The sequence below is a fragment of the Neopelma chrysocephalum genome, unplaced genomic scaffold, assembly GCF_003984885.1.
Source record: "Neopelma chrysocephalum unplaced genomic scaffold, ASM398488v2 Primary Assembly neopelma1_103b, whole genome shotgun sequence".
In the NCBI taxonomy this organism is placed as follows: Eukaryota; Metazoa; Chordata; class Aves; order Passeriformes; family Pipridae; genus Neopelma; species Neopelma chrysocephalum.
In genome coordinates this window covers 3,856,916-3,883,444 of record NW_020897767.1, presented here as the reverse complement: position 1 = coordinate 3,883,444, position 26,529 = coordinate 3,856,916, and the positions used below count along the sequence as shown (strand labels likewise).

The 26,529-nt window shown below is 40.2% G+C and overlaps 1 protein-coding gene and 1 long non-coding RNA gene across 3 annotated transcripts in view; one reads left to right on the top strand and one right to left on the bottom strand.

The window, feature by feature from the left end:
* Positions 1-13,409, top strand: part of ARHGAP15 (Rho GTPase activating protein 15) — a 331,210-nt gene extending 317,801 nt beyond the window's left edge. Inside the window, exon 14 of the mRNA XM_027695955.1 lies at positions 12,126-13,409. Within this exon, the coding sequence (XP_027551756.1) occupies positions 12,126-12,309 (184 nt within the window). The 3' untranslated portion in view covers positions 12,310-13,409. The remainder of the gene's footprint in view (positions 1-12,125) is intronic.
* Positions 1-26,529, bottom strand: part of LOC113973608 — a 46,794-nt gene that overhangs the window by 19,824 nt on the left and 441 nt on the right. The window contains exons 2-3 of one of the 2 annotated variants that reach the window (XR_003536276.1): positions 24,094-24,263; positions 11,773-12,202 (exon numbers count right to left, since the gene is read on the bottom strand). The exons of the other annotated variant lie outside the window; for it this stretch is intronic. This is a non-coding gene — a long non-coding RNA (uncharacterized LOC113973608). Of the gene's footprint in view, positions 1-11,772; positions 12,203-24,093; positions 24,264-26,529 lie in introns of those variants that run through there. 2 annotated transcript variants of the gene reach the window in all.

Here is a 26,529-nt window from a genome sequence, read left to right as displayed (position 1 = left end):
CTTTATAATTAAAATTATAGAGTTAGATGAAAATACAGCAAGATGTTGCTGAATGGAAAATATTTATCTTTTCGTACATTGCGCATTATGGTGCAATGTAAAATCATAAATCTGTGAAGCAGCTCACTCCAGCCAGCTTGCCTCCTCCCATGGTCCACAAGATGCAACCAGTCATGTCCTCCAGGCCGAGGGTTCCTACATCACCTCAGCCCTGACGTTAGACAGCACTGCCACATCCTCTCCAGAGGTTTGCTGTGGTCTTCCAAATGAAGACCCCTTGCCATGGAGATGAGTCAAGAAAAGGGAATTCAGAAAAGTTCTGTGTTTTTTACAGGCCCCACCAATCCCTCTCCTGTAGCTCTCCAAGCACCTATGTGGAAAAAGCTCAAACGGTCTGCACCATGTTCTCTGTGTCAGCACTAAATTCAGCCTCCCCAAACCACCTCAGGATAGCACTTCATCTGTCTGGAAACTGTTCCCACTTCCCAGATCATTGCTGTCCACATTTCCAAGGCCAGACCTTCACCAAACACTCTCAGCAATCACCATACACTATCAGCACACAGCATATGGTACTATGGTACAAACCTATAGCATATGGAAGCTTTCCAGTAAGTAAAGTTTACTGGGAACATCAGTTTGTCTTGTTCAAACTCTCAGCACAGAGAGGATTTTCACAGGGCTGTGGCAGCAGTAGTAGCAGGCAACTTAATACCACCTCCTCAGACAGCCCAGATTGTTTCCATGTCTGGATAACGGGCTCATAAAAGTGTCATTGGAAGAATGAGTTTTCATTCCTTCAGAACATCTACCCATGGAAACCACTGCAGCTGCTCTGGACTCAGAGTCAACCCAGAGATTTCTAACTCAGGAAAAATTTCAAATCTTGGTGAATACATTCTGGATCTCACCTGACCACTATGGGGAGGAACTTTGTAACCTTTGTGGGTTAAACACTAACAGGTTTCCATCACTCTTCATGTTAAATTACTTTTATAGAGCTTTACATCCTGAAACCACAATATTTCACTCTTAAAGAGGCACTTTCTCAGCTTGTAAATCCATCTACAACCATTCACTTCAAGTTAGACATTTTTTGCTCTAGGGGAAGATCTATACAGCATCTACAAAAGGGTGTCCTGGAAGCTGCTTAGTGAGGGAGCTGTCCCAAGACTGATGACCATGCCTTGATATCAACAGCAAGATTGCACCTGTTGTTCCTAAATCTTTCAGTCTCTGTCAGACATGATTTGGGTTTGGAGGTCTACGAGACTCGTCTATGTTTCCTCAAGAGTTTTTCTAACTGCGGATTTTGATCAGGGTCAGGCAGAAGCAGATATTGGCATAACTGGTCACTTGAAGCTTCAAAGATGAAAGAAACACAATTGCTAAGGGAGGTAGAGCTGCCTGTATAGAGAGTAAACACTTTATAAAGTATCTTAGACAGACCAGAGTCATCTGAGACCAGTACATGTGTGAACGGGTATTTGACTTTAAAGGAACTGATGAGAAAATTCAAAGCTAGTTTAAATCCAGGAAATATTGCAGAACTTGCAGTACTACAAAGGATGCTTCTTAGAAAAACACAATATATGTAAAATCCTCCACTCCAGGCAGTTCCTGCATTTAGTGCAATGGACTATACACGTGCACAAAAAAATAAACATCAAGCTAAGGTGAGAGGACAAGACAGACAAAGTGTAAGTAGAAAAGACAATGCTGACACAGTAAATTCATTGCTCAAGGGCGAGTAAAATGTAAATAAGTTTAAGGAAATCAAAGACTCATGGCACATACTCACTAGTGCATTTAAGAGCTACATTCATCCTATTCGTGTTGAGTATCAGGGCTGAAACAATCGTTGATGCTGGGAGGCATGTTAAAGCATCTTTCAAATCTGATACAAATGCAGTGCATATATATTGCAGTTGTAGCTTGTGGAGAGTTCAGAACAGAACCTGGGAGAGTAGGAATCCTGGTTGAGGTCAGATCCCATACAAAATCATCTCTTTTGGATAGATCACTGTAAAAAGTCTTTCATTTTAAACAACAAGATGGTGACAATAGAGGCTAAAACCAGCAGATTTTATATTGGAGGCAATTTATAGGCCAATATTTTTTTTTCATTATTTAAAAAAGATTTTAAAAGAAATAAAAAATTAAGTAATTACAGTGGTTGGACTTGATGATCCTAAAGATATTTTCCAAACTAAATGATTGTGTGAATCCATTATACAGGAGCTCACAGAAAAGGATGACTTCAATGAGAGTTTGTTCTCTGACTTTCATGGAACTCTTTGCCACATTCTCTGATTTCAATGTCAAAAATTACTGGTTGTCTCTCAGAAGCGAACAATTAATTCATGACGCTGGACAAAAACAATGTGTTGTTAGTGAAACTAAGCTTTTCAAGATCGGCTCTAGGCTCACCAGCAAAGATTTCTGAGCAGGTTGTCTACAGCTCAACATCCCAGGTTGAAATTCCAGCCAATTGCCCCTTCTGGGCTCTAAGTCAGAAAGTAAACCTGTCATATCCAGGGCTGAGTTATTTGCTGGCAGCTGGATTACGGTAGTGCAAAAGGGCTATAATTGAAAGCTGCAAGAGGTTATAGATGGAACATAATCAAAAGCAGTAATTCCACTTAGTAAAAGTAGATATCATCCAAAATGAGAAAAGTTAAGCTTATATGAGGTGAAATTCTGACTCCATTCTGGCTCCCAGTCTCTGGGATTTTTGTCAGTGACTTTCAGAGTAATCAAAATTTCACTCACTGCCCAGAGACACGCTGCAAAGGGTGTGATGAAGTGAAAGTTAAAATAACTGCTAACCTGGGGCTTCCAAAATATATTTTCTGAGCACAGACTGCTGTCTAACTCAGTGTTTTCCTAACACAGCAATGCAGGCAGCCCTTCTGGGGACCAAGGGGATAAAGCTGTGCTGGTGAAGTACATTTGGGACGTGCAACAAGAACTACCCTGCTGTAAATACTGAAGTTCCCACTGTTCATCACCCTGTGGGACTTGGGGAACTGGACCACTTCGAGACAGTAGGGTAGAGTTTTTAAGAAGTATTTTCAGAAAGCTCTAACATCACTGAATATCAGTGGCAGTGCTGACACCTTCCACCTGAGCCCCTCTTTTGAAAGACAGGTAGAGATTACTGGAAGAGGGAGCACAGAAGTGGCTGACAGATGCCCTAATTTTACTGGGAGCAGGAGGATTAAATTATAATACCGAGTCTCATAATCTTTCTATCTTTCTTACCAGTAAATCTGAATCAAACAGTACAATTGATGTGCCTCTGGGAAGAAGGCTCCATAGGGTCTCCTGTGTGCTTGCCATGTCCCCTCTGCTTTGGGTGTGCTGCAGAAAGTGGCTTCTTTCACTGAGTTACAAACCAGCAGAACTGGTGGCTCTGCTTTTTCTGTTTGTCCATCATTAAGCACATCAAAGCCTCGGTGTCCCCATCAGAAAACAATGCTGCTAATAACATTAATCCACCTTTATTAAGAGCCTTTAGCTCTATGGAGGAGTACCAGATATTATTAAGACAAAGACAAGAGGGATAATAAGGAAACGTGTTTTTTCCCTTGCTGACCTAGTTTCTAACCTCACTTTAAAATCTTCCCTTGATTTTAATTATGCTTAATCTAAAGCTAAGCTCACAAATCTAGCAAACTTAAGGGCTGCTTTTAAGTGAATTTTCTCGCCTGTCAGAGTTCCTGAAGCTTTCTGTGCTGCAGTCAGAAGTTTATTTCCAGCCCAGATGCAAAGTTGGGGCAGCTCTCTCCGCCAGCACCACGACTGTGCGACGCATGAGCTCGGGCACTACCTTGCTCAGCTCGAGCCTGTGTAGCACCACAGCATTCTTCACAGAACAATTGCAGTCCTTTTCTCATCAGCCATAGCCAGAGGCAGTAATAAGGGTGAAGGATATCTATCATGAAAAGTCCAGTGTCAATGTGTTCCCCCAATTTATTTACTGACCTTCAATGCAACAGCCATACTCCTGACCCTCATGAGATGAAGCCTAAGGGGAAATGGCACTGAGCACCAATTCCATATCCTGTTGTTCTGTGGTCTAAATTAAGTGCTAATTAATTACCACTGGCATCTTTGGCATTGCCTGTCAAATTGGATTTAGGATATCCTTTCGCTGTTTAAACAAATAGCCCTACATCTAAAGCTAAAATCCCAAGTGTCAGCGTTTTCTTTACTTTTAAATTTTTATTTTAAAATTCAGCGAGTATGTCCATGGATTTTGCAGGTAGAATTCAAATAAAAGAAACAGGAATTGATATTGTCAATTTTGATTAATAGTCCCTCATTAATAAACATCCTGTTATTCAGTTTCCACCTGCAGTTGCTGATGTTGCCTGGAATCAATTAACTCATATAATTTGATTTATTTTACAAAGACATTTTTGGATGTGCTGTGCTGATGATAAAGGTTCTATATTTACAATTCATGATTTAAGCGAGATTGTTACTAACTGCTTTTTATTTTTACTGTTACAAGGAAATGTAGCTTCAGGCATTTTTGAACAAAAATATTTAAGCAATTTAAAAAGTTAAAGCTTTATTTATTTAAAACTATCTGTTGCCTTCTGAACCACACAGACCACAAAAGCATACAGATCCAGGACCTCTGACAGGTTGGTCTTTACAATAAGCTAGTTGTTCTGGAGAAAAGAAAAAATCAGAAATAGAATTAAAAAATAAATTTAAAAAAATATCAAGCATGGCAAAAGCTACACCATCAGCCAAAAATACATTTAAGGTCTCTATGAGGTGTATCTCTGCCTGAACATATATTATTCTATGTAGTCTCACAGTGCCTTTATCACTCCACTATCCAAACTCCTCTAAGAAGTGCCTTAGCATCTGCCCAACATCTGTCACAGGGGGTTTTGTTCTCTCTCATCCTCTCCCCAAGGAGAGGTTCATGCTCACAGTGCTTGTGTGGCTTTTGAAGAGAGGTTCACTGCTGTTTGAGATATATTTGCTGCTATGGTCAGAAATGAATGCCTTGTGCACGGAGCTGCAGCCAGAGGAGTCCAGGATGCTCCTTAAGGAAGTTCATGGCCTTCTGCTGACTCCTACCAAAAGGCTGTGCCTGAACAGGCAAACTCCAGGCACAATAGCAGCATGGACTAGGCAGATCTTTCCTTTTAAACCACTAGTCAGAACCAGTCTGCATTCACACACAAAAAATTAGAACACAAGCCAAACTGTGAGGACACAGTGCTGGCTGTCAGTAAATGGAAGAACTTAGTGGGTCACCCATTTGGGTCAGTTTTCCAAAAGGAAGACCTGGAATTTTTGTCATAGGGGAGATTTTTTGGAAAGATTTTGAATCCATCTCTTTGACACAATATGGTTTGGGGGAGTGGGACCTGAATTTTTGCTCACACGAAGGTCTTTGGCAGAGCCACCACAATGTGGAGATGAGCTCCTATCCTTGCTGTCCATGGACCAGTGTGCACCCTCTGCCTTTGGACTTCTCTGACACAGGAGATGTCCAGAAAAACAAACAATCCCAAGGCTGAGGTGCGGATATACTGTTACCCTGGTCACAGCTCCTCAGTTCACCTCCCCTTGTGCAGCAGAACAAGCAGGACTTCTCCAAAGCTTATTCCTGAATAAAGCCCCAGTAGAGACTGGAGTATCTTTAGATATCTAAATGTGTTTTTACCTCCTGGCCTCAGCCACCCAGAAGATAAAGACATTCTTTACCAGAGAGGCACTGTGTGAGGTGTGTGCAAAGGCAAGAGCACGTGTGCTCTTCTGCAGGGACGTCATACGGATAGCAAAGTTCACCCAATGCTGAGAACACTTTATTTTTAACTGTTCTCTTATTAAACCAGGCTAAGCCAGAATAAATGCCTTTCTTCAGCTTCTCAGAGTCTATTCAGCCAACTGTGAAGCAATGTTCGGAGTTAGTTTAGTTATTATTTTCATTTAGGGCTGCACTCCAAGGCAGTTCATCCAGGGAAGGGCTCGTGCTGTGAGATATGCGGGGGATCCCCTGAGGAAGCCCATTCTCCACCGGGGCCCTGTCAGCTGTCCAGGTGCTATATATAGCCATCCAATGGTCAGATTTAAAGGCTAGTCTGCAGCAGAAGACAGCATCAAGTGCTCGTTCTCGTATCCCAGAGCAACTGAAGAGAAGGGATTTTTCCCAAAGAGCGGTAATACGAACCCACAGCTGCAGAGCACAGGAAGCCTATGGAGTTTCTGTAGGCCAGGAGCCATCGAGGCTATTTTCAGCAAAAGCAAGCTCTTAAGTATGTCTGAACTATTTCTGACCCCACTTGTAACATATCATACGCCATGACCTGGTTTCTCTATTACCAGCCTAGCTATTGTTTCGAATTCAACCTATGGAACAAACAGGGATTTAAAATACCTTCGTGTTTTACACAGGCAAATACAAGTAGCTTAAAACTGCATTAGTCCACTGTGATCCCTGGATTGTGTTTATTTGTTGCAGAGGAAACCACATGGCACACTTTGAAAAGGACAGACATTGTAGTGTTTTGGAGATCCTTTATAAGCACAAACCTCAGGTCACAGTTACATACACACCAAGCTCCCCCCTCCTAAGACGGAACAGAGATCCCACAAACAACAAGCCGAGGATTCAGCTGATGATGTTTGCATTTGCTGAGCTTCATCAGCTGGTGAATACCACTGTAATGCAACTGAGCAAATCACCTATAAAGCCAGGACATAAATAGTAATGAGGTTTAGCTTGCATTCATAAAATATCAAGAATCTGAATTTAATACTAAATTTTAAATTTGTCTATGCAGCAGTGCAAGGAATTGAACAGTTGACACAAATAGAGTTTGTGGTATCAGGGGCTCACTTACCACCAATTACTTCCATAAGTTTCCCAAGGTGGAGTTAAGTAGTGCACAGGCACTCTTCCTTCACAATGGGTGTATTTCTCTCCTAAGCTGGTGTATCCAGCTGGATATGGATATCTCTGCAAGGTTTTGACCTGTTATAAGACCTCTATTGTTGTTTGTGCTTTAAGAGGACTCTCAAAGCTGTAGTTCACTTTTCAGCACGAAAATCCACTCAAGTTCTTTCCAAAAAACAACTACTGTAGCTGAACTGAAATAAATTCCCAACAGAAAATGACATTGTGGTGATATGTTGTATCTCAGGAAAGTATGTAACAGGCTTTAAATGGAAAGGAAATACACTGAGAGAAAACCTGATAGATTATCTGTGGATCATGTTGTACTCATGCTTCCTTCCTAACACTGAAAAACCCATCTGCAAAAAGCCCTGCCAAAATGTGCTTATACACACACACAGGCATTATCACTTGCTAGGACGGTACGTTTTATTATCAGGTTATTTTCCACTACATTTGGCACAGTTAAGGTAAGTATATTAACTTTACTTCCAAATAAAGAAAACAAAGTTGTGCTGAGTGTCTCAGCCATTGTCAGTGAGTTAAGAACTGACAGGAGGTCCAAGTAATCAACCCTGTCTACGGCGCTGAGCTTTCCCCTGGGACACCTCCTCTGATCATACAATGTATCTGACGGGCATGGATGTAGAATTGCTTTCAATAAAGATTTTATTTCAAGGTTGGATGATTCCTTCCCAAATGTCTTGTCACTAAAGCAAAGTATGTAATACCTGTTATTTTTTAACTCCTGTGAACCAGCATTCGGGAGGGAGAGGAGGGCAAAATGTTGAGCTGGAAAGTGTTCATCATAAGAGACAAATTTTAACACGTTCAAATTGATTGGGAGCTCTGCAGTAGCAAAAGTCAGAAAACTGCTGCATAAAAACTGGCCTGTAACAGTGCAGTGAAAAGGCCTGTTAGCAGAATTATTGTTGGGGAGAGCTGAAGGCAGCTGAGCCCTTCCCAGGGCCAAGTCCTTAAGCTAAAACATTACATTTGCATATGCCTGAGTATAGATAGGAAACAGATATTGGCTAATTTGAGGATAATTATTGGCAAAGTGAATCAATGGGATGCGCAGACTTTGACCTATTAAGGCAGCTCATAGGAACTCACATATCAAATCATTCCTGTCATCCATCGGGATGAGCAGCTCTGACCATGACAGTGGTCACTAGCACAGTTCAGCAGAGGCACAAAACACTCCCAAAGGGGCTGTCCTGGAATAACCCACTCACAGAGGAGTTGGCTTCTAATTCTGTAAGGTTAGTTGCTATATCAAGAGGGCAGATGCCATGAACACATCTTTTTTTCTCATTTCTAGAGAATTTTCTTTATTTCCATTTATCTTTAATGTCTCTTGAACTTTTGTTTAAGTCTTGGTTTCTGTCCCTAATGGCAGAGACTTCCTTAATGAACTCAAATATTGTGCATAATGCTGGTAGACAGGATTCTGATAAGATCAAAACCTACTTCTATCCTTCTGTCCTCCACTGAATTCAGAAGATGGCATTTCCTACACGTGCCAGTCTGGGCCATAATATTATACCAAGAGATCCATTCTTACTCTTCTGATCCCTCATTTTTTAATGTGTTGTCCTTCAGTCATAATCTATATTACCAGTTCATGAAGAGTGGTAGGATTGTCTTGTTGAAAAGTTACCCTTAAATATAATTTAAAACAGTAGTAGAGTATTAGGCATGGATGAAACCACTTCTGCTGAGGGTAGAAATGCCCCTGACATTGAGTAAAATTAAATCCTCACAGGCTGGAAAAGGCCAAGAAAACAAAATTGAGCAGTTCTCAATGAGCTGGCAGAGGACAGCTCTACTCTCCAACACTCTCCAGCCTAAAATAAAACAGTGCCCTTTCCAATGGGGATTTCCTCCCTAAGTACACTGACTTCTCCATTTTTTATGTACAGTAGTTATATAGCAGTTACTGTGGAGTAAAAATAGATGAAGAACATTTCCTAACACCCAGTGTGTTTGAAGTAATAATCCAGTGTGCCTTCCAAATGTCAAAATTAATAATGATTTTATTTAGAGAGTTTGAAAAGTGTCAGTTTAATGGAACTAGAGAGCCAAACTCACCATACAATGACCCTCTTAGCTGTAGAGTTGCCCTGTTCTCCATCACACGCTTTCCAGCTTGCAGTTGCCTTGGCAACAGCCAAAGCATAAATTTCAAGTATTTTTCCTTATATATCTGCCATTGACACTAGAGCCCTCCTATCAGACACTTCTGCTGTTTTAATACATCATTAATTTCATTACTATTAATAATGAGAACTGTATTTTCTGTATACCTCCTGACTTGTGATCTTTAAGGACTGAAGCCATTTCTTGAAGCTCAGTTATTTCGGGGAAAAAAATAATCTTGTGCAGCATAACGCCCAACAATTTCTTGATATGGTTCCAACATCTGTGGCACTGGATTATGGATTGTTTCTAAAATAATCTTAAATTGATGGATCATTGCTCCTTTCATATGGACTTGACAAAAAGTACCTCTGGCATTTCCTTTCACTTTTTATGTCGAAAATGGTGTATCACTCTTTCTACTCTTTTTCTTGCCAAAAAAGGAATTCTTGCCCATTTTTTCAGGATTTTCTCTTTTAACAACTCAATTTCATTTAGCAGCTATAGTAATAGCTTTAAGTGTGCATATTTGATACTGATTTGCTTTGACTTCTTTTGTGAACAGATGAAAAAAATATTAGTTATAGAATTTCACTGGTAAATATTTGTAACTCAAAAAGACGTAAGTTCCCAAACTTATAATTACAGGCTGGATTGAATTCCTTCCTTCTTTCCCTCCAGTAGTTGTATTTCACCACAAATTATTTAACTATTTGTCTCTAAGTTTGCTTGGTTTATGCTTTTTTTTTCATTATTATGGTCATCAAAACAAGTAAAATTGTATGAATACATCAAGATTTTTCAAGAAATTTTCTCAATAAAATAATTCTTATTCTGGTCTTAAGCTATAGACACCCCAAATCTATGCAAATATTCTTAGTGCCACGTCACATACTGGTGAAGCACAACAGATAGCCACCCTCTCCATCACCATCACACACCATGCACATCCTCCATCCCTTCATGCCATACCCTCCCCTCCTGATTGCTGAGAAAAGTGGACTTTGCCAGGATTTGATGCGAGGGATGGAATCTCTGGGAGAAACAAGGAAAATTATTCTCCTTCAAAATGGTGGCAAACAAGGACAGGAGGGTTAGCCATGGATCTTCCATTTTCTGTGTCCACATCGGGAACGCAGGGTCCCAACATCCTGCTCCACATTTAACAGAAAAAGGAAGTCAGTCCCCTCCTGTTCCTTCAGTAAACTGAGCTCCTCCACCTCCTTTCTTTCCCCTGACTCTGCTCACCCATGGTCCACTGCCTCCTTCTCCCTGAAAGGTGCTTCTCCTCCAGCTCCATCACTGCTGCCCGTTATCAACACCCACTCATTGCAGTGATGCTAAATTGATGATCTCCAAAGTGACACAAGATACAACTGCTGAATTATTTTCCCCTGGTGAACACACGTCTCCCCATCCTGATGTCATCACCAAATACTTTATGAGGTTTCCAACTTTTACCATGTAACAAGCTCAACAGAAATCAAGTCTTTGTCACAGAGAGGTCCCAAGATTGATGTACGTGCTTCTGCATTAAGTGGCATCAAGCAAAAAAACCTTGTCACCTCTGCAACATTTTTAATTGTGATAAAGATGTGTGACATCCATCAGAAGCCCACACAGTCATTTGGCAACAAAACTACTAACTTTTTAGACTTTTTGAACTCCTAAGAGAAGAGATGATATATTAATATTACCACAGAGGAGAGATAATTAATTTTTTAAAAATTTAATGAAGATGCTATATTTTAAGAAACTAATAGTTAAGCCAATCTGACTAGTGCCATATGGAGAGTGTTTTGTGCAATGGACACCACGGTTACTAGCACGAGGCAGAACTAAGTAATTCTTCCTATTTATATACAGGAAAAAAACACGAGTGTTGATGCTCAAGGAATGTGGTGAACGACAAGATTGGCACAAATCCACAAGACGATGCTTTTTGCTGTATGACCCACCCAGTAACAAGAAAGGAACCCTTTTTTAAGTGCCTGAAGCCATTATGTGTCATGAAGTTTCTTTCCTTTATAGTGTAGCTTGCTGTAAAATCAGCAACAGGTATGGGAAAACAGAGACAGGCTGTGATGGTTTTTAAATTGCTGCCCTGAATATAAAAAGGTGAATGAGTGACAATGGAAGAGGAGGAGGAGAAAAGCAACACTTGGCTTCAACAAACCACTTGGAATACTTAAGTTGAAACTAGCAGGTTAAGGAAGCATCCATAAATTAAAACATTTACATATTAAAGTTACACTTCATTCTCATTCCTTGGTAGAGCTGTGCAATTTATTTATAAAATATGTATCTTCATTTACTAGTCTTTCCAACCTAGGATACATTAGGTATTCTGGAGGGTTGAGGCAAATGGATTTCTACTTAGTTTGTACTCACCACCGCAGAGATTTATGTGAAACTGCCTATCTAAACTCCATCCATTAAACCCATACTGTTCTTAGACCAGACTTCTCCATCCTTAATGCCATTTCCACAGGAATATTAAGTTCTTAATACAGACACGAGATCAACTTTTAATAATAATAGTCCTTCTCTTGTAATTTTGTGGGTAATAAAGATATCAAAGGTTATAATCCTTACCATTATTTTCTAAGTCATCTCATTAAGGTATGTGGTCTCTGTGTCTTCCAAGAAACTTTGTGTCAGGATAAGGCATGCAAAAGTCTTTAGTTACATAAATTTCACAATCCATTTCAGACCATACTCACTTTATTGGATTTAAATTAGCAGAAGGAATGTGTTTCATATGAGCTCTATATTAAGGGGCTTTCTTTTGGTTTCCACAACTCTTTCAGTGCTGGAGACCATGTTAAGGGAAGCAGGGAATCTTCTTCCTTGCACAACAAAAACTCTCCTTTCCTTGTTTGCCACATTGGCAGAACTTTCTCTTGCCTCCCCATTTTCTTTCTCTTTGATAAGTTAACCAAACAAACATCCCTGCTAGGAGAATCAGTTAAAAAGTGCCTCTATGTACTTCAAGAGCAACAGTGACTCCTCTGACATCCTTCTTTTTTAACCAATTCTTTCCTTTCGTCAACAGGATAGCAGCCAAGGAATCCGTGAATCTTATGTCAACACAAAGCTTAGGAATTGTGTTTGGACCAACACTCCTTAGACCTGAAAAGGAGACAGGGAACATGGCAGTCCACATGCTGTACCAAAATCAGATAGTTGAACTTATGTTGAGTGAGTACAGCAAGATCTTCGGCTCGGAGGAAGACTGACAGACAGGGCCTGTTATTGAAAACGTTCACATCTGTCTTGATGCCTAATATTTTTACATTTCTGTAAACATATTTCTGAAATATTTCTTTTTCTTTCAAGTGACAGATGCCTCATTTTGTGCAAACTTAATGATGATTTTGTGTCTAATTTTCAAACATTGGAATAAAAAATATTGTCAACATTTGCCTATATGTATTCTGCATTAACCCTTTGAGAGTTTCATTATGCTAGCACTCCAAGTGTCACTTTTTCTGCAAGCTGAGCATACAGCATATGGCCCAAGACCATAGAAAATGCTGTTTACCAACATATGCAATGGCACAGAAAGACAAATAATAATTGAGGAGGTTTGTGGAAAATGGATTAAAATATGTATATTAAAAGCAATGAATTAAAGCAGTGATATCAGATCATTCACAGCTAATCTGAGTATAATTTACCTTTCTCTTTGATATATGTTGAAAATTAAAGGCATGATGAATAATCAATCTATCTACCCCAAGAGTTGGAAAAAAAATTACATGCAATGCTTTAAAACAAATAAAATAAACTAGCACAAACAAGATGAGAATGTCACTATTTGCATAACAGTGCCTAAAAGAAATTAAAAATGGAATTGGAACTTTGGCATTTTTACTTAAATGCAGTACATGAAATGAAGACATTGCATGACTGCTCATTTTAATGTAACATCCATTTTGATTCTTCATCACACTGTACATCTGCCCGCTTTCCCCAGCTATCTCATGTTCTGTAGCATTTGTATTGTGCTCCTGAGGATGCTTTATTGGTGAACTACATTAAATTCATCTAGAAAGAACTTTAAAAAAAAGCCTTTTCATATGCCCTTAGGATTACTTGGCTAGACTTGAATCAATTTATGCATTTGATGGTTAGTTTCAGTTGTCATGGATAAACAAAAGGGTAACTGTCTAGAATATATCAAATATTGTTTCATTTTGAAATATATGTTTCCAGCTATACACATCTCCTACCCTGTTTTGTAAAAGTATTCTGCTGATAAAATGTAGACTTATGTTTGACAGCTTTTTAATCAAGTTCAAAGAGAATAAATAAAACTAATCCAGTGTGGTAAAGAGTCTGTCTGGTTATCGATTTGTTCATAAAATGAAAAATAAACCATGTAAATAAGATGTGTGAAACACAGATCTAGAAGCAAATATTTAAAGCAATTAAAGACCCCAAAACATAGGATTAATGCATAGGTCTGCTGTGCGTGAGAGATATGTCTTCAATATCACCTCGGCAGATCATGGATTGCCTCAGTTTTTACTCAGCACAGTCGTGCAAAATACCATGTTACTGAGGAAAGGTCACTCCTCAGAGTGGTCCTTTATGGGAACAAACATATAACAAGGCCTGATCGTTAACTAAGACCAGGCTCTTTCATCAGGTACTAACAGAGGCAGAAAAATAACACCAAGAAAACATAAAAATTGGCCCCGAGATGTTTTTTTGACTTCACACGTGTCTGAAAAAAATCCAGCAAAACAGAGGGGTAGTGACCAGTAATTAAAATGAAAAACACAAGAAAACCAAATAAAATCTCCCTCGTTTCACAAATATTCAACGCAATCATTTCTGAAAAAAACTACAATGTTCTGGAGAACCCAAATTCACTTTATGTTCGAGAAAATATTTTTCATGTTAATGTCAGGCCATGAGTACTTAAACAGTAATGCTTTTCAGCATCCCTGTCTGTAGACTCTTTTAATAGCAACAAACCAGGCGCTGTTTATAGCCTGTGGAAATGACTGGAAGAAAGATAGTCAGAAGTTCAGTCTATTCCTTAATAAAGACCATTCACATTATGGCCCCACGGGTGCTCACAATCATGCTATTGAAGTAATTTCTGCTATTACTGGAAATGAAAAGTTCACTTGTTACTTGGAGCCTGTTGCACTCAGAAGAAAAGATTCTTAATTAATTAATTAATCTTCTTTTAAGCTTTCTTTGGAGCATGGAGAATCCTCTTGTCTTGTTTTTACAAGCAAGACAAGGCTTATGAAATGAACCCGTATCTTTCTCGAGATCTACTGGTTTGGTTCAAGGGGGGGAAAAAAATCAAGGAAACTTTTGGACACACGAGCCTTTCTTTGGGTTTGAAGGGTTCCTTACACGAATGCTGTACAAAAGTGCTGACTGCTCTGCTAAATGCTTTGTAAAAGCAGCCTGAACATGGCAGTCAATTTGGGAGGACACAAGTGTCTCTCGCCAGAGGAGAGTTTCTGTCCAGGGCCTATAGCAGACATCTATCCCTTCTCATCCTGACAACAGAAAGGAATGGTCATGCCTTGCTACCAAGCTGCTTCCTTCCCCAAGAGGCCAATCTTCTCCCTGTATCCTTTAATATCTACATTAATTTAATGGGAAAAATTACTCAACCATTAATCAAAGAGCCAGCCCCACAGCTCCAACCATCAGCAGAAACCATCAGCAGAAGGACAAAGATGGTAAGAGTGAAAAAAAAAAAAAACAACACAAAAATAAAAATAAATTTTCAAGCCTTAACTGCAGCAGGATTTCTTTTACCTCCCGCTCAGGTAGCTTGATTTTCTTAACCAAGCTCACAACACGGGGCTCCAATACTCTGTTGTTGCTGGACACAAACGTTTCTAAATCCCAAAAGTGTCCAAGTTTGGCCTCCATCACCACGAGCAATTCACTGATTGCTCCCCCAATTGTTACTTATTAGAGCATTTGCTATCACTTGGTAGAAATACTGCTCAAACTTTGCTAAATTTTTAGCAAGTCAAAATTAGACTTGCAGAAGACCTTTTCTTTCAGGAGCTAGCATCACTTTGAGAAAGGCCACAGATATTTTAAGCAAGGAGCTATTAACAGTAAATGATCAGAAAAATGAAGGCTGAGAATGCAGCAGAGAAAATATGTCCAAGAATCACTGCATTTATGTGCATCTCCCTATGAAGAGTATCTTCTATTCAAACTTGTCTGAGAAACACGAGCATGAAGCAACCGGGATTAAAGTAAAAGGAGATACCAGAAAGAGACCTCTAATGGAACCAAAAGGGCATTTCCAGCTAGAAAGATTTCTCATGAACATAAAAGTAAAAAAATCAATTTATTGAATCCTAAACTCCTGGGAGAAAAATAGTCAGTTTTTAACTCAAGAAATTCAATGGCAAAATAGAATTTCTGAACGAAAAAAAATGAGAAAGGCGGACTGACTTCCTGAGCTGCAGCTGAACGAGGAGGTATAAACTCCCCTGAACAGATCTTCATCCCTCTTTTTATTTATGCACGCACATAAATATATATATGTAAAAGCACCATACATTCTAACAGTACTTTAATTCTCTGGCAGGACAGCTACAGTTCAGGTAACATTCAGCCTGGTTTTGTAAGCACCTCATGCTGCAACAGAGCCCAAGGCTGCCATTCGGCCCAAGGCACTCAAGAAGTTCAGCTAATCTATTTCCACATGGTATATAGACCATGGGTAGAGCTGGGAAGAAAGCTGGAAAGTAAGTTGGGACCCACAATCACCAGTGTAATCAGGCAGAGTATAGATTTTACATGGCTAATTCTCAGAAGAGGCTGAAAGTAGAGCCTCGGGGAATGCACACATTATCACGGCACAGCAGGTTCCCCTGCATGGCATTCCTGCTTCGGAAGGAAAACGTGGAGCACAGGGAAGTCAGCATAATCAGAGGCACGGGTCTCAGTCACAAGTCCTGATTTTTGTAGGATGCATAAATGGACCCCAGGGCAACTCTTCTTCTGCAGAAGATAGGAACCTTTCCTAGCACCCAATCCAGATTAAAAAAGAAACTAATTTTCCTTAAGGAACAAGGGACAAACAAGTGGCCTGTGGAGGTCAGGCCATACCCCAAACCTTCACTGCTCAAGTAATGCTTTAGAATGCTACTAAAGCAGCAATCTCATCCCTGTGCCAATGCACCATGTGTGATCACAGCACACGAATGTCCTCTATCATTAATTACATACTCCACGCTATTTTTACACTCAGCAATACTTCCAAACATACCTGAAATACTGTGAGAATTAATGCCCATTTTTCCTTACAGAGCTTTACAAAGATCTGGTTGCATATTGGATAGAAAACACGAGCCATCATTTCAGTTTTTCACACAAAACATACAATGAAATTTAAATAAATTAAATGCATTCAAGACTCAAGACATGAGATTGGGGATGTAACACCACTGCACATCAATGGTGTGAGAAACTGAGGCACAGAGCCAGTTGTGTCAAAAGAGAACATTCCATTTTAGTGCTTATTCTTGTTTTTTTTTCTTTTTTTTTTTTTTTTTTAATAGGATCATAGAATAGTTTGGGTTGGAAGGGACCTTAAAAATAATCTCATTTCAACTTCCTGCCATGGGCAGGGACACCTTTCACTATCCCAGGTTGCTCCAAGTGCCATCCAACCTGGCCTTGAACAATTCCAGGGACAGGGAGTTCACAACCACCCTGGGCAACTTGTGCCAGTGCCTCACCACCCTCACATAAACTTTATATTCTGCACCTTGAATTCACTCATATAATCAGGTATTTGGGTTTTTGCAGGCACCCAGCCCTGCAACCCAAGGGCCAGGGGGCCTCAGAGGAAACAGAACAGGAAAAAATCTGTCTTCCAAACTCTTGGCCGCAGTGAAGTTTTCTGGCTTTCTGAAGTTTGCTTTTAAACTCTCAGAAATACTTCAAAGGTGCTGGGAACCCACCACCTCACAGCAAAGCAGCCTTTTCACACACCTCCAAAATACCTGGGGCAACACCTTTCACCTTCACTAGAAGTTGAAGGCTTTGTTTAATAAGTTTAAGAGGGACCATAAAAGACTGCAAGTTCTGAATGCTTGCCAATTAGTTACCCACAGAACACCACCATTTCAGAGCACATTTCTGTTAATAATATACAGACTCATAAATTTCACGTGATTCTCCTCTCTCTCCTCTGCCTGTGTCAAAACACAATTTCTCTGCTCAGCTCTTATCCATAAGTTTTCTGGCTGCATGTCTGGCAGACAAAAGGAGCATCTCCCCACCAGTGATTTCTACATTGTCTCAAAGCTCATAAGCTTTCAAAGAATCAGCTCGAAAGCTTTTTGAACATTTTTTGGTTGCAATTTTGGGAAGGTGGAGGTGTGGCCTCTGCTCTGGAAAGTTAAAGTAACCGCATTGAGAATGTTTTGACCAGTCCATTGCTCAGACTCCAGCCTACCCACTGCAATGAAAAAGGTATAAAAAGTCCAACATCATGTCAGGCTTTCCCACTGGGAATGTTTCTTTGCAGCCCCAGGCAGCAAATGGTTTTAAGTAAATGGCTAACACCCTGTATACATTTCTATCTTTATGTAGTTTCTGTCACTTATTATCCATTTTTAATCCTACCAGGCTCTTTATCTTAATGGTATCTGATGAATTTCCCAGGTTAATTATGCACCATGTAAGAAAATATTTTACTTGTATCACTTTTAAATTCATTAGCTTTTAGTACCATTGTATAGCACTCCACTTGCTCTTGATTTATGGGAAAGGCTAAATAGGATCATCTGACTGACCTCTCCTGGCAATTCACTCTTCTATATACCACTAACACATCAGCTCTCATTTGTCTCTTAATCAATTTAACCTTCCCTTGAATAGAAGATCTACCACACCCCTTACTACTTGCTCTGTCTTTCACTGGATGCTCTGTTCATCTATTCTGCCCTTTAGAACAAAGCTCTAGGTATCCAAGGGGACAGGATCCTTTATATTTTCATTATTGAACTCTTTACAGCTCTTTAAAGAGTCAAGTAGCTTGTTTGTATCTGATTTCTCCTCTGCACTGAAGAACTGAACTGTTCTTAGTGTATGGACCAGGTTCACAAGGGAATTTGGGGAGTTAGGTGCTATTTCTGATTCATACAGAGAACACACCAGTGCTGCTGGTATCTCCCTTGTGGCTACGTCACCTTGCAGCTCTCCAAAGTTCCATCAGCAGTTTCAGCTACACAGACCTGGCAGTCAGCAGGAGGAGGGAAGGCAGGATAAGAAGCAGCAGGTCTGCTCCTGTGCCATAACCCAAAGTACAGGGAGCAGGAGTGACCCTAGGAGGCTTCAGACTTCCCAAAGGATTAATGATAGTATGCTTGTATGCACAACAACAGCAATGACAAGAGGGATGCCCTATGCTCTGCATCCACCTCTAGCATTATACCCCCATCCATATGTGTGCACTGTAGCTCTTTCTAATGGACAGAGTTCTGTAGGATTGATGGTCAGTGGTGATTTCCTGGATGTTGGAATGGTAAAAGTCAGTCTTCTAACCCCCAAATTCAACCCAAATTAAACCCTCTTTGCCACTTGGCAACATCCAGAAAGGTCTACTAAGTGACAGATTTTTGGCTGTGTGTATATTCAGCCTGGGAGAAAAATAAGCACTGTGGGGATCAGATTAAAGGTATCTGGCACCTGCCTGAACCACTCTTACCTTAGTTTCTGAGCCTCTTGCAGTCTTTGTGCTATTGGCTTACCCACAGGAAACCAGCAGGGACTGCTTTTGCCTTTTGATGTTTCAAAATTAAAATGCAGCCTATGGCGGCTCAGGGATATGGGTCTGGAACTTACTACAGGATGGGCCAGGATCCTGGAAGGGTTATCAGCTCCCACAGGAAAGCTGCAGTCTAAGGCTGCATCTCACAGACTGATGGTGCAGCACACAGGTGATACTGCACATTGTTTTCCAGTTGGAGATCCACATTTTCATGGAATCACAGATTCCATGCTACTCCAGACCACGTGGTGCTGCAGGAACGTAAAGCTGACAATCCCCTTGCTCCGTAAGACACTCGAGTTCAGGCAAAAACAACACAATAATATTGGTTATTCCAGGTTTATGGAGCGTTGTTGGTTGGAAAACAAATCTAATTTTCTTTTGTGCTTATGATGTGCTTCACTTCAAATGTGAGAACTCAAAAACAAAGCAGCTACCTTAAACAAATACACCCCGAGATGCAAAACACAAACACCTTCCTGAGACCTCTAGTACTATTCTTTTTCACATCATGTCCCTTTGAAGTGCAGATAGCCAAAAACATTGGCAGTGCTTTCCCTCTGATGCTGCAGTTTTTGAGAGTATTATGCATATTGTAGATGCGGTTTTCTTGCACTAGATTGAAAAAAAGAAATAATCTTATTAAAAATGTAAAAGGATTTCAGGGTTCTGTGCATACTCAGAGAAAAGAGAGATGTCAACAATAAACATGCCATCTGAACAATACGGAAGGACCTCTGTCCCATGGGCATAATAGATGTTTTATTAATAACTTGCTTTTATATATTTTTCTCATTTCCCAAAACAAAGGGAGGAGGGAAAAAAAAAAGGAATGGGTTGGAAAATCAAAACATTTCCTTAACTGGACAATTCAACATCCTCCCCGAAACACACGAGGATGAATTGAGACCTGGTGCATTTTCTGAGTCTCTGTTCTCCTGCCCTAGGTGCTTTTTTACCATCAGGACATCCCTGGCATGGGGACAAAGACCCCTGGTTTTCAAGAGTCCATCATAAAGCATATCAGCTCAAACTGACAGATTAAAAAGATGGGTCTTTTAAGTGGCTTTAAGCAGACTCAGCATAAGCATTGATGGAAAAGATTGGGTATTTACAAGTTACTGATTGTCTGAGATTGGGTGGAAGGATTGAATGGACAGGGTGTAAGAAAGAATGAGAGGGAGGACACGGCCACTTTTTTCACGTTCTGGAAGAAACAGAGCAGCTCTGCCACAACAAACTAAGTTTTTCCTAATTTAAATCAGCCTTCTTCTGTCAAGTAGGAGTCTAAGCAATTGAAAAAGGAGAGAGATGTGTCTTTGCTCCTCTAGGTACCTTCAATCTGAGTGTGTTTCCAGATCTTCTGGTTTGGCCTATACCAAGTGAATATGTCCAGGGAATCATAATATTTACTCCATTTGCTATGGTATAATTTTTCCTCACCCAAAGCCTGTGTTTCAGACAATCTGAACCTCTTTGGGAATGCTGTTCCTAGAGTATAGGCCCTCAGTAAACTAATTTTTCTTCCCAAATGGCTTTTAAAAAGCTGGGCAAACATCGGAGGGGGGAACAGAGACATGGGATGCACTATGGCATGGGCTGTTGGAACTATATGATCTTTAAGATCCTTTCCAATGCAAACCATTCTATGATTCTATTCTGTGAAGGCAGAAAGAGCCTGAAGTAATTTTCCTATTCCATTTTCTGCCAATATATGTGACCCATGCTATTATAAAACACTTACATCTTGTCTTCTGGTAACCTACCTGTATAAATAGAGTCTTTGCTGCGGAAAACAGATGCTGCTAGAAAAAACTCTGATCTTGATACATGCAGAGAAATACAATGGCTCCACCTCAGAAGCAGTGTCATTTTTCCCTAAGATCAGCAGCAGACACTTGCTAGGAAAACATTTTAGAACAGGTAGTGAAGAGAGGTGAACCTTGAGATCCGTGGCCGAAGGGTCTGCAGGCTCTGCTCAGGCAGTAAGAAACCTTTCCAGGATGCAGAAATTCCTATTTACTCACGCAAGACTTTAATTGCTTTGTATTCCAAATAGTTTCTACACAGCCAGGCATTAGATTTTTTTTAATCCTTTTCTTATCTGTACAGTTGGGGATCCATTCATAAAAGAATTGGAACATTTGCCCCCAAAGGTGCCCGAGTGCAGAAGGAATCCATCACTTGCATATCAGGTTGGGAGGCCTTTTTCTGCCTTAATTCGAGTGCACTCTGCACTCTACAGGGGTCACAAGTCAGGCTTCTTGCCTTTTCTATGGACACTGCTGTGAAAGAGACCGGGATAACTCACTGGATAGATGGGAAAAAGCTCTCTAATTAAGAAGCAAGTGTACATCTGTCTCAGGCCACTTGCCAAGCATAATGTGGTGGGGAGGCAAATCATTCTGCTGTTAGAAACTGTTCCTTTTGGACTTGCTGACTCCAGAAGTGGAGGTGACAGACGCCTCACAGTCAGGTCTCGGGGCTTTCTGTGCCCACCTAATGGTGATGAAGTTGTGGGATTTGTCAGAAGTTCATCTGATCATAAACGTGCCAGAGGTTCCTGAGATTTAGACAGCTCTGAACACGTCTCTGATTTACTTATTTAAACTTGTACCAGGCATTGCTGTGAAAACACAGGTACACGTGCACAGTAACAGATGTGTCTGACAATTATCTCCAGGAACCCGTGGCCAGGTTGTGTCAAAAATGGGCCCAGATGTGGCCGGTGCCACCAAATGGTGGGAGGAAAAGGAGAAGGGGAGGACACTGTCAAAATGGATAGACAGTTTGGCAAGAAAAAGCTGGACCACTTGGGAAATTTGGCACATTCCAGATTTTCTGCTGCCCTCCAGAGAGACTGTGCTTATGGAAAGAAGTCTCCCGAAAACCTTAGACTGGAGTTTGATGGAAAAGCTAGTCCTGCCCCTGAAGCTCATACTTCACATGAGCACATCTCCTGCATGGACAACAGAGAAGAATATGTTACCATAGCCAGAATTCCATCTGTTTCTAAGTTTATTTTATTAGTTTCACATCATATCCTTCTGAAGTTATTAATAAGGGAAGAGGTGAGAAAGAGAGGGATGTAGCCAGCCACTCTGGGAACAAATAAGAGCACCCTCAGCACCATCCTGCCATCACACATGAAGCAGGTGAGATCAGTGTCCATGTTCTGAATGAGGATAATGATTTTGGCTAGTGCATCATTTTGCAACTTCAGCCCATCTTCTAGAATAAAAGCAGCCACTGTGGTACTGATGTCCCTTCTACAGTCACTGGTTAACCAGTAAGGCCCTGAGGTGCCTTTTACCATCCTTCTGGTCGTAGTAGCACATAGAGAGGCAGATACAGAGCTTATATCAGATGTCAAAGTCCTTTTAACCCTTTTTCTCTCCACTTCAAGCAAAACTACAAAGTCTTGAAGGGCTGTCTCATGTTAGGTTGGATATTAGGAAGAAATTCTTGACTGTGAGGGTGGTGAGGCCCTGGCACAGTTGCCCAGAGAAGCTGTGGCTGCCCCATCCCTGGAAGTGTCCAAAGTCAGGTTGGACGGGGCTTGAAGCAACCTGGGCTAGTGGAAGGTGTCCCTGTCCATGGCACTGGATGAGCTTTAAGGTCCTTTCCAACCCAAACCACTCTGATTCTATGAAAGAGTTGTAAAAGAGATCCGAGCTCGCACAGGAACGTCTTTGCTTAACATCCACCACGTTGATGACTGTAAGTTAATTACCGCGCACACTGTACCGGTGACAGTAAATATTAGTGCTCTGTGCTACAGAACAAATATCCCATGATGAAAAATTCAAACGGTATCGAGCTTTTCATTAGTGCAGTAATGGCTTTCTCACACATTTAGCTCATTTTTAATTCGACCTGCTAGGGGAAGGAAATGACATACTTTCTGTTGAATAAGACAGCGCCGAGATTATATGAAGGTGCGTTTTTATGGGTAAAGAAACGTATGCCACATTAATCTATTTTTATGCCTTGCAGTACGTGCTGATGAGTCATTTGAATGCCAAGTTTCATTAGTAAATTGGGAGTGATATAGGCAGCTCTGTGCTAAAATAAAAATATATATTTCGTTTAAGAACGCGAAAATTTCACTAGTGCTGCAGAATGTCTTAAGCACTAAGTAGGATCATAGGATATAAGGATTAAATCTTAGAACCCTGTTTATTGAAGGAATTTTGTGTCCATAAAATGCACATTAGGAATACAATCTGTCCGATATTGTATTGTTCTATCATTTCTCTACGGATCATATTAGTCAGTGTCCTGTTAACATCCATTTTATCATACTGTCATAATATTATATGGAAATGAGATCTGGCACTTTTGGGGTCCTGTGCAAGATGAAAAAATGGGTCTCCAGCAGTCTTCCTCTTAGATATAATTGAAAAAGAGGCAGGCATGAGGGCATGCTGTGATTCACGCTGCCGGAGAGTGATCTGGAATCATTCAGATGATGAGTACATAGAGAATGCCATGCACAGAAAGATGGCAATTTGCTGTACTAATGTTTTGAAAATGAAAATTTCTAGCTGTTTTGCAGAGGAGCTTAGTAGGAAAGGCAGAAGAAAAAAAACTAATAATAAAATCTTTTATAGTTAAGTCAGATTATTTCTGTTGTTTTTGGAAAGGCTGCACTGCAAGAAATGTGTTTTCTGGAGAATGATGTAAAGCATAAATGAACGTTGCTTTATTGACCAAAATAAGTGTAAAATACAGGAAATGGAAGGAAAACAGCAAATGAAAAAAATTCTCTCCTGTTCCTTGAAGAACAGTTTTACAGAGGGATCCAGGGGGACCTTTCAGGGTCCTTAAACTGAATCTTGAATTCCCACTGTGGCTATTTGGCCATGGGGATGGACACCCACATACACCCAGTACTTCAAGCCCGTAAGCCTATATTTCTGCCATCAAGCCACATTTCCAACAGCCAAGCTACCTGAAAAGTCCCAGCAGGAATGAAAACAATGCTTCTCCTTCCTCCCAAATAGATTATAACTAATGATATCAATGTCTTATTCTTTTGATGCTTCCACTGAGCTTTAATACTAACAAATAAATCAAGTGAACACTTCCAACCTTTGTTTAGTATCTATGCTGTCAGTGGTGGTGCACAGTCAGTATTAAAAAGGTAGTTTTTTTCTTGTTGTCCTTTGTTTTGATTAGCTTTGTTCTTGATATCATCATTTGGTATTAAGTGAAGGAAATTTAGTACTAAATTATGTACCTTTCTTCAGGACTTTTTTTGTTAAAGAGTCCCAAGATCATGCAGCTGGTCTGTCCTCAAGAGAGTGACCCAGCAACCTGACCTGAGTTGTCTTTTAGGAACAGAACCAAGCTTCTGTAAAATCTGACCCCGCTTTTGGTCCCCACTTCATCGGGGGTGCAGTTGGAGACCTGCAGAGAAAGCAAGGCCACAGGTTCAACTTAGTGACATCCTAGGATGTCACTTCCTCATCAAGCACATGAGAAAATCCATTTTAGTGAACATTCCTTTCAGAAACCATGCTGTACAGTAACAACTCCTCTATCTGCATGTTGAAGCAGATGCAATCAAAATCAGTGTTTTTCAGCAGGCTTTAAAGATCCTTTAAAATATGGTACATCATCCATATTTTTGCCCTCTATTTTACAGCTTAAGTTCTTCTCAGCTACCCCTCACCATCCTCTGCGGTTGTTGGTGACATTTTTAAATCATCATTCCTTGTTCTCCTTAATGTATCTGTTTTTACCATTGGTATTTAAATTTTTTATAAGTCTCTATACACTGAAACAGTCGAAGTGTGATCTTTCCAGCAGTAAGGAGGAGACTCCTTTACTTAGGAGGAACATATGTGCTTTGCAGGGCTATGAGTGACCCAGAAATAGTTGGTTCCTGGAAAAACACTGTTAAGCACCAAGATGGGCAATTTACTACACGTGCAAGTCCAGGTGAACAGGGAATCTCCAAGAATCTCCCATTGAGACAAAATCGGGACCATTTTTATAGCTTTCAGTTTTGAGGTCACAGTCACCCGGACTGGAAACTCAAAAATGACTTCAAAAAGGCAAATGCTAACTAGATTTCACACTAGATTTCATTTTACTTGGCATTACAGAAAGAATGCAGGTATTAAATAGACTGTTTCCTGTATACAATAAGGTTAATTAGTAGCAAGGGATGGAAATCAGTGTAGACATAACTCTTTTAGACAGGTATCAAAAATAATCCCCTGATCCCCACAGACCCCAGCTGCACTGAAAGAAGAACAATATAAAAGATTCTTTAAAAGAAATTTTTCAAACATTCTCCAGGTGTCCCAGCTATATTTAAATGGGCCCGTGGCCCCATGTGTACTCCAACCCTTTCTGCTCTACAGTTCCCTTGCTCCAAGTTAAATGAGCAGAGTACTTGCACAGAATTTTGAGGTGCAACATAAAGGATTTCTGTACAAAGAGACTGGGATTGCAGACCGAGACAGACAGGAGAACAAAAAGAAGAATATATTCTGGACTGAATGGGACTTCCCTAAGCTCCTTATCAATAAGGTTAATAAGGGTCCATGCAATTTACTGATCACTACGATGCAACAACTGGGCTAAAGCTATAAAGAAGCTGCACGGATACCAGCTTTTCGTGCTTCTCAGGGCCCACCACATTAAAGTCCCTTTACCCTTCCCCTGTCACCCCTCTCAAGAGAATAAACTCCAGTCTGTGTGATTGGCCTCACTAAAATCCCTGGTCTGCTATTACGCTTCTACCTGCCCTAGTTAAGCAGATTAATAGTTATTTCCTCGAATTTGATCCTCCAGTCCCTTTGTAATTGAAGCAGTAATGCTCAGATATTTCTAAAAATGTATTTCTGAAAAATACATTTCCTTTTTTCTCCGGTTTAATTTTGTTATCCTCAATCATATGCATGATAGAAAAAAAAATCCCAAACTTCTATCTCCTTTATAAAATACATGTCATATCAAAAAGGTGACAAGAGGGGGAAAAGTAATTAGTGAGTTCACAGAGTTCAGTAGAAAAGTTAAAATAGAGTAACACATTACTTTTTATGTTAAGATTTCACAAGACAAATCTTGCCTGTGTTTTAATTGCATGTGACCCTGGCAGTCCCACTCTGAAATGAAGTGCCGTAAAATTAAAGATGACAGACGCTCAAAACAAGTCTTGTGATCTTGATTAAACTACAAAGACCACACTTTCTCTCTGCTGCAACTCAGATATGATGGGCTGTTTTATTTGGGGAATTGCTTCATTAATGCTTTCTTTGACTAGACATGTTTATTATAAAAAATACTGAATATGGTGATATCTTGCATAGCTAAATAAAGTCTAAAAGACAAGTAAAAAAATTGGGAATCTTTAAATAACCTCAAGACCTAAATGCTTCTTTTAAAGATCATGGGCATCTGTAGAAGGAGGTACCAAGCATCCCTGCAGTGTACAGCACCTATTTTGAAAAGTAAAAGGTTTTTTTTCACAATTATGTCTCTAAGAACCAAATTGATTGTTCTGTCAGTATTATCTGGTGATTATTTCAAGTCAGATTTCCACAGGTCAAAATAAAATGAAGGGAGGGAGGGGAAGGAGAGAAGAAATGGAGGGGGGAAAAAAAATCCCCAACCACCTCTTCTTCCAAAAAAATCATTGGTAATTTTCAGAAGTGTAATGATG